Genomic DNA, 8,523 nt, shown 5'->3' on the forward strand with positions numbered 1-8,523 from the left:
GTGTTTTTCATCATCCATTTCTTAGTGAATTGGTTCGATGTAACACATATTTTTCATTGATTTGCTGTTGAAAAAATCTTTATTTCTGATAGTGTTGGACCTTTTTAATTATTTAAGGGTACATTTGAAACTTTTCAATTACTTGGGGCATGCTTCAAATTATTACAATATTTGTTGAGAATTTATTCTCCAATATGATTCCAAATATGGTGAATAAGTTTGTTATTTACATTCACCAATAATAGTAGGAAGTATTGTCACTATTATTTAAGTTATAGGAAATATATATTCTTTTTTACTCTAATGTTGGGACTTATTAGTGGTCCAATTCTTTTATTCTTATCTCTGTTTTTTTTTCTGTTAGAAGTGGCAATATTTTTGGTCTTTATGTTGTAACTGTTCACCCAATTGGGTGGAATGAGTAATTACAGAAAAAAAAAACACAAATAAAATAAAATTAAAAAATGATATAATGTGTATCAAATTTTTTGATGAGATGAACAAGATTTCTCGAGTTTGAGTCCTTGGAGTACATTAAATTATCCTAATAAGAAGCGTTTTTTTTCATTTAATGAGTCTTGTTCTATGGAAATTCAGATTAGTTGAGGTCCAAAACAAGCACCGAACACCAGTTTATGAATAAATGTTGATTAAGCAAAAAGTTCAAGAATTTAAAAAAAAAAAAACATTTAAAACTTTATATAAAACAAGCCATAAATATTTATGTAGCTATAAACTGACACACAAGGGTACAAAGAAGTTTGAAGTAACTAATTAAAAAAAGTCACATAATATAAATTGAGACACAGAATTTTATTTTATTTTTTAAAAATTTGTATTATCTATACTGATAGCACTAAGCTCACCTTATACATATAGTCTGGAAAAGGGTCGAACCAAAAGGGTGTTCCACGGCTTAATCACATGTCAGTATAATATACTTTGGATTCAAGTGAGAGTAGTACTCTACAATCTATACTTTGCTGCTTTTCCCTTTTGATTACAATAGAGACTATATTTCTGATATCTGCGGAGCTTTGCATTAACAAAATATGTACATACATATCACAAATTCATCATAATAAAAAGTTTAGTTCCATATGATACAAAGTCTTGTGCTACTGTACTTCGAAAATACGCTACGAAATTTACTCATTTTTTACCAACAAGTACAGATTACCTAGCAGTAGCAGCACCTTCTTTAAACAGGATATTTGGCCGAAGCCAGGCTGGCTTGCCACCAACCTCACCATCCTTAGTACGATGATCCTTCGAGTCCTTCTTCAGCTTCGCATTAATGCACTTTCCTACAGATACACCAAGCTTTGCTGCTGTAAGTAGGCTAAACACAATAGAAAGTGGTCGAATACACCAGTGAAAATCCTCGAGGTGCTGATACTTTTTGATAATGCCAGGACATGTATCAAATGATACTTCGATCATCTCATCTGGATCAGCCAAGAAAGTGTTAGGTTCATCACCGAATACCAACCTCCCTGGAAATTGAACGACAAGACAACCATTTGGAAGTATCTGTGATATTCTCCCAGTAGCCCATCCTCCTCCCCATTTCTTAGGCCATTCAAACCGGGGAGTTTCAACATTTGATTTCAATTGCACGAATTGTCCCAGTAAATATGGGTCAACTTTTTCGACTTCAGAAGAATGTCCTCTCCATAATGTTTCCAAGCCTAAAATACCAACAGTGATGCTTCCATCACGCTGCACGGAGTGTAAGATACCCACAGAGAAGTGATTCTTACTTTCATTGACCAAGCGCACCCAATCCCCAGTTGCCAAACCACATGTAACCCTCTCTATGGTTGATGCATTTACCCTAAGAGGGCTCCGTAAATTGGGGACTCGTACCAGAACAAATCCATCTCGATCAGTATCTTTCTCGAGACCAACAACACTTCCTTCCAACACAGCCAAATCTTGAGAATTTCTGGAGTTGAACATCTTTCTGGAGCGAATAGTATCTCCCACTTGAAGAAGATCTTTTGAAAGGAACCATGTGGTAAAGCCACAGGTTTTGCTTTTGTCAGACAGAGTTCCTCCTATGTCGATCCCCTCTCCTTCACCATAAACAGCATTCTTCGAGCTGCCAAAGGTGCAATAAAATTTATGAGAAGTTTACCGCGAAGACATATTCATTAATTCATATAAAAAAATCTAGCGCCAACCTCCTGGTTCATAAGTGATCTTTGTAGGCTGTCTATTCACATGATAAGAGGAATTCACTAGTTAATCAAAGATTGCAAGTCAGGTTATTACCAGTGTTGCCAACAGCGCACATAAGCTTGAAGGAAGGCTCAAAACATGTTGAGCGCTTCACCTTGCTTAATGTCGCTTCAGCGTCGTCATCAAGGTTCTAAGGCATATTTTTCCTTGCCAATCAGCCTCTTCTGAAGAGGCGGACACTAAAGAATTGATATTTCATTTTATCATTAAAAAAGATTAGTTTCTTTATTCATATATTTGTCATTCATGCTTATAATTATTGGTCATGGACTAAACATATTATCTTTTTGCATTTTTTTCTCCCTTGGCACCTTTTTTCATTACAGCCTACACTTCATTTTTCCTTTGTGCTTAAAGCCCCAACGGACCTTAGTGTTTTTTTTGCGTTTTTTGCTTTTGATAACACTGGATATTACATGTGACTAAATTGGCATCGGTAGACAAAGGCAACTCAACAACCATCTAACTAGGACATTTCTACGCTAATGAACTTATCCCTAATCATTTTCACTTCCATGTCATAGAGGGGAAATAAAGAATCAACTCCTAAACAGTTCTTTACCAAATTATATGCATTTCCGGATAAGATCTTCACCAAATTTACACATGACCTATGCTGCAAATCAATTTTGGTTCCATACATAACAGTTCAATCCAAATTTATGTTGACCGTTCTACACACCAATTCACATTTAACGTGCATAATACTAATTTCTCCGATACTCAAACTTACACAAAAGCAGACAATAGGCTTCATAATTAAAGTTACACCTCCACATTAAGTTACTACACATCAATCACCCAAAAGGCTAGAAATGCAAAAAAAATTAAAAAAATTGAGAGGGTTGCCCAATAGGATATGGGGCTCCAGGCTAAGACTAATAAAAAGATGTGGCAACAGGTCAAGGGAAATAGTCAGTGTGTTAGGAATCAGTAATCAAGTCGAAATAAGAAAGAAGAGAAATATTCAAACTCAAAGCTTTTGTGTCCTAATTTAAATAACATAAAAAACTGATGTAAGCAGGCGAGGGATAGATGAGCACCGCAATCATAATTCTGTCATAGAACAGAAGTGCTAGTTTTTTGGCAAACTTAAAGGAGGACCAAAATTGCTTAGATGATACTTAAGGGACTATTTTTAACCTACTACAAAGATAAGGGGCCATTTTTATCATTTTCTCGGGTGGGGACGTGTGTATATATATATATATATATATATATATGAGAGAGAGACAAAAAGATTAGATGATACTTAAGGGACTATTTTGAACCTACTACAAAGATAAGGGACCATTTTTGTCATTTTCTGCGGTGGGGGATATACATATATATATATATATATATAGAGAGAGAGAGAGAGGGGAGAGAGAAAACCTTTCAAATGCTTGCAAAATGTCCACCATCAGAGGTCGATTGCGGAGATCATACTCAAAACAGCCATTGAGAACATTCTCAATAGAAGTGGGGAGGCCACCAGGAAGTTGTGGCTTTTCTTGGTTTATCACCACTGAACGGTAGATATCATGGACTGATTTACCAAACCAGGGCTGAACACCAGTCAACATCTCAATAATGCTGCATCCAAATCCCCAAGCATCAGTCTCACAAGTTATTGGGCCTCTAACCTCAGGTTCCCACTGTTCCGGAGCCATGTAATTCGGAGTTCCACGCCTTAATGCTAGATCTGAATCAGGCGGTTGAACTCCAAGAAGAAGATACGGTATACCAAAGTCTCCGAGGAACACTTCATCATGTTCGTTCAGAAGAAAATTAGTTGGCTTAAGGTTCAGAACCAGGACATTCATTGAATGCAATTCTTGTATTACTTTAGCCAATTCAATACCATATCTGTAAGACATGAGCATTCTGTATTAACAAGTGCCAATTTCATAATGAGAACTTTTAGCTTGCTGATAATAATACTCCCTCTGTTTCAATTTGTTTGCCTTATAATGAGAACTTTTAGCTTGCTGATAATAATACTCCCTCTGTTTCAATTTGTTTGTCTTACTTCCCTTTTTTGTCCATTTCAAAAAGAATAGCTCTTTTCTTTTTTGGCAACTCTTCTATTCTAACTTTCAACATATGTTTAAGACCGCAAAGATTAAAGGACATTTTGCTACATTCGACATATCTTTGGTTTAAAACCACAAGATTCAAAAGTCTCTATTACTTTCTTAAATTCCGTGTCAAGTAAGAATTAGACAAACAAACTGACACAGAGGGAGTTTAAGTTTATTACCTAAGCACATCAGGTAACTGAAGCTTCCCTCTTTTCAGACGAGCCATTTTATCACCAACTGACCCCTCATAGGATCTCATAACTATACAGATCTATCCACAGAAACATTACTCAGAAAGTAAGAACAATGAGAAAATGAAAAAAGGAGTCCCTTATATTTAAGATTAGATTAGTCCCTTAAGTATGCACTGAAAGGTTTTAGTCCTTCAAGTCTGCTGCCAAAGATCAACAGTTTTAGTCTCCGTCAAATATTTACCAAATTCTTGTCTGACAGATTTGAAGGGAACTATGAAAAAAAAGGAAATTAGCAGGAACTCACATTTAGAGGTATAGATTTTGTAGTTTATGCTATTTATTATTCATTTTTAGAATCTGGTGCAACTTTTTGAGATGTAATTTCTGCTAAATTTTTATATTTTTAGTGTCTAGTGCAATTTCTAAGTTGTATATTTTAGGATTTGATAGGACTTTCTTCGTGTTTATCGCAAAATCTTGTTTTACACTATTTCCATCAAATATAGCAAATATAAATTGTTAAATATCTGACGGAGACTAACAGTGTTAACTTTTGGCAAATTTAAAGGACAAAAATTGTTCAGTGCATACTTAAGGGACAATTTTAAACCTACCCTAAAAAATAAAGGGCCATTTTTGTCATTTTCTTCAAGAACAATAAACAAATTGTAAGGCCCCATATAGAGCTAAGCAAAATTATGCAGACAGAATTTCACCTTTCCAGATATTACAGTGATACCATGCAGCCAACAAACACCTTGGATTTGTTTAGACTTCAACTTCACCCATAACTCCTCGAACTTACTTAAGAAAGCCTTTACCTGATCTTCATTTATAGGATGTAACCTTTTTACAGCTACTTCATGATGCTCATCATAATCAGTAGCTGATTGATGATGTGTGGCTGACCAAACATCACCAAAGTATCCACGCCCGATCCTATGTTTAAGTTTGATTGAAGCAGGATCAATGTACGAACCGGCTGGGGAAGGTGCAGCAACAACAGTTCTAAGATGATCAGGATCTCCTTCATAAAGCTCATAATCGAAAGAGGCTGCCAAAGGAGATCCTTTGATCTCTTTAGCCATTTTCTCAGCTAAGAAGGCAAAGACCAAAAAACAAAAAAGAGAATGAGATCAACACCCACAACTTGCATTGCATGTTACAGGAACTTCCACCAGTAAATAAAACTGAATTATTCAATTCCTCAAGCAACTTTTCTAACACAATGGAAATAGTGTTTCTTTTAGGAAGAACAATTTAACCTATGATACTCTTTTTTTAAAGAAATGGTTCTTGGGCCTAACTCAACCCCAAAAGTTAGCTCAAAGGGAGGAGAATTGCCCAAAGCTTTATCCATTCATTCACCAATGTAGGACATTCCGTTCATCACCTTTTATATGCAGTAAAGTTCTAAATACATCATAAATATGTGATCCTGTTATTTTTGTAATTGACTCATCGAAATATATCATATAGAAGGAACAATAAAAAGAATATTGATGTGACTAGAAAGCTTTAAGCTTTTTACAGATAACTTTCAGTAGTAAAATAGTAATAAACAGTAGTTTCAATCTAAGACTAAACTTAGGCTCTACAGATTAAATAAAGAGAGCTAGTAGTGGCATATTTCTTCTATAAACCATATATAATTTCAAAGTTCTAAGTTCAGCACACCCATCGTCTTTTGACACTCCTACATAGTGTCCCTGAGAACAGGTTATTCGGAGGAAGTCATTTTGGAGATCAAATCCCAAAATTTTTTCCAGTCATTCTTTCACTGGTATAAAGGAAGCCATGCACACTAATCTAGTTTGTGGGCCCAGAACTGCAGATAACATTAGTTTCCCAAAACCTTTGTTTTTTATTTAACCACATAAATGTCGTTTAGGTCTTCTTATAGATTTTTGACAAAGTAGTTCTCCATGCTTGCTAAAGTAAACTGACTAGAAGACAATGCACAGAAAAGGAGAACAAAAGGTCTATATGTAGATGCCCTCAACACATTACCCAGCTACACTGGTCTAGTCACTAAATCTCTAAACTAAATAGGACACTATTCCATGAATTAGTAAAGAGAACTCAGAATCTCTATTATGTGGGGGGTATGGTACGATAGAAGACGTCCATGTGATTTGTTGTGGGGATCCTACAGCGATAAATAGAAACCCCATTAACAAATGAAGATATATCAGGAAGCAAAGATTAGTTGAGATAGAAGAAGGATAACAGTTGAACTACCAAACATGTCCACTGTGAAAACCTTACCCATCTAAAGAGCACGTAGACCTTCTCACAAAGAGCTATAAAACAACCAAAAAATTAAATCAAACCTAATGTTTTCCTGAAATCTAGTCAACCTCTCTCACTTGATAGATTTCCCCAAAGACATCCTTCTCTACCCCGCCACTAATCCAAGTCCCCCACTGAGGAGCCCAGAAGTGGTCAGTTCCCATGTCAACTACACAAACTAGTAGATGATTTCTGCCTCCCTTACTCCTTAAATGGCTACGCAATGGATTCCCTAGTGAGTCCTCTATTTAATATTTGACTAGTAGTCTAGTACACCTTCACACTTCCATATCAGTTACCGTTATGTTAATTAAAAAAGGCATGTAGAATTGAACTGACCCTCCTCCTCCTCTATTTGAATCACTCATTCTTTCACGAGAATCAACAACAACAATATACTCGGTGTATTACAAGTGTGGTCGGGAGAGGGTAGGATGTACGCGACCTTACCTCTACCTTCGAAGGGTGGAGAAGTTGTTTCCGATAGACTCTCGACTCTAAAGAAATTAGTTGATGCAAAGAAAAAGAGACAACAAAAATAGCAAATGTCAAAAAACAAGTGTAGCAACAGATTTAGTACACATTGGGGGAAAAGGGGTCTTTCACAAGAATCAACAATTAGATAATCAAAAACCAAACCCACCCAACATATAGTTATAGGACTGCCAAATCAGTAAATTATACATAAACCTTAGCATAAATACTAACTACTGTTTGTTCAAAGCTTACCTTTTTAATTTCAAACACAGCTAGAACACTTTTAGCAAAAATTCAAAAACAAACACCATTCTTTCACAAGAATCAACAATTATAAAATCAAGAATCAAACCCACCCATCATATAGTACTGCCAAATCAGCAAACTATAGACATAAACCTTAACAAATTGCTCGCACTCTCCAAAAATGTTGCCACATCCATGTCGGATCCTCCAAAAATGCACTACTTTTCAAGAATCCAACACGCACCCGATAACATTTTTGAAGAGTCCGAGCAACATAGCATAAATACTAACTTGTGTTTGTTTAAAGTTGCCCCTTTTTTTAATTTCCAAAACAGCTAAAACACTTTCAGCAAAAATTGAAAAACAAACACCATTCTTTCACAAGAATCAACAATTAGATAATCAAGAATCAAACCCCCACCCATCACATAACACTGCAAAATCTACTAATTAGTGTTTATTTAAAGTTGACCTTTTTTTCATTTCAATCACAGGCTCAAAAGCCACAGCTAAAAAAACACTTGAGAGGCAAAAATTGAACAAATAAAAAACCATTCTTTCACATGAATCAACAATTGGGAAATCAAGAATCGAAATACCCAATAAAGAAAAGCTGCTATATCATCAAATTATCAAGAACCCAGGTAAGAAATAGTATCAAATTACTAGGGAAAGAATAAAAATGCTTACTTGAAGTGGTTAATTAAGAAAAATTAGTAGCTAATGACAACTTTTTTTAGCTTTGAGAAACGTGAACGGAGCTATCATAGACTGCGTTAAGGAGTGGCAAAATAGAATACAACACAGAGGAAGCAAACAAAGGCGGTCCTGCCACCGCTGCTCACAGAGTGATAAATATTTTATTTTATTTAATTTGATATGGAATGTAATATATTTTTTATTTTTTTAAAATTAACTAAAAATTGAAAATAATCATATAAATTGAAATAGATAGCATAAGAGATTTCGAATTGAAGTAATACGTTAGAAAATGTCTTTTTTTTTTC

At 35.2% G+C, this 8,523-nt stretch overlaps 1 protein-coding gene across 3 annotated transcripts; it reads right to left on the reverse strand.

Moving 5' to 3' along the window:
* Nucleotides 1–1,017: 1,017 nt before the first annotated feature.
* On the reverse strand, nt 1,018–8,364 carry LOC102602127 (E3 ubiquitin-protein ligase KEG). Of its 3 annotated transcripts, none has more exons than XM_006364006.2 (5): nt 8,207–8,364; nt 5,218–5,597; nt 4,487–4,578; nt 3,619–4,092; nt 1,018–2,104 (listed from the first exon to the last, which is right to left on the reverse strand). In XM_006364006.2, exons 2-5 carry the CDS (start codon nt 5,587–5,589, stop codon nt 1,177–1,179), a joined length of 1,866 nt encoding a protein of 621 aa, XP_006364068.1. In that variant the 5' UTR covers nt 5,590–5,597; nt 8,207–8,364; the 3' UTR covers nt 1,018–1,176. The 3 variants fall into 3 exon arrangements, with proteins under 3 accessions (XP_006364068.1, XP_006364069.1, XP_015159241.1); XM_006364007.2 differs by having other exon boundaries at nt 5,218–5,613; XM_015303755.1 differs by lacking the exon at nt 8,207–8,364 and adding an exon at nt 7,244–8,190.
* Nucleotides 8,365–8,523: the final 159 nt, after the last annotated feature.

This window comes from Solanum tuberosum, unplaced genomic scaffold (genome assembly GCF_000226075.1).
Source record: "Solanum tuberosum cultivar DM 1-3 516 R44 unplaced genomic scaffold, SolTub_3.0 scf00469, whole genome shotgun sequence".
Classification (NCBI taxonomy): domain Eukaryota; kingdom Viridiplantae; phylum Streptophyta; class Magnoliopsida; order Solanales; family Solanaceae; genus Solanum; species Solanum tuberosum.

Bases quoted from the DNA above. Each gene is read 5' to 3' on its own strand.
- LOC102602127 (XM_006364006.2), bottom strand. From the start codon at position 5,589: ATGGCTAAAGAGATCAAAGGATCTCCTTTGGCAGCCTCTTTCGATTAT. The intron at 4,579-5,217 runs GTGAAATTCTGT...TTCTGTGGATAG, and splicing joins TCACTGTAATATCTGGAAAG to ATCTGTATAGTTATGAGATC. The intron at 4,093-4,486 runs GTAATAAACTTA...CATGTCTTACAG, and splicing joins CAGTTACCTGATGTGCTTAG to ATATGGTATTGAATTGGCTA.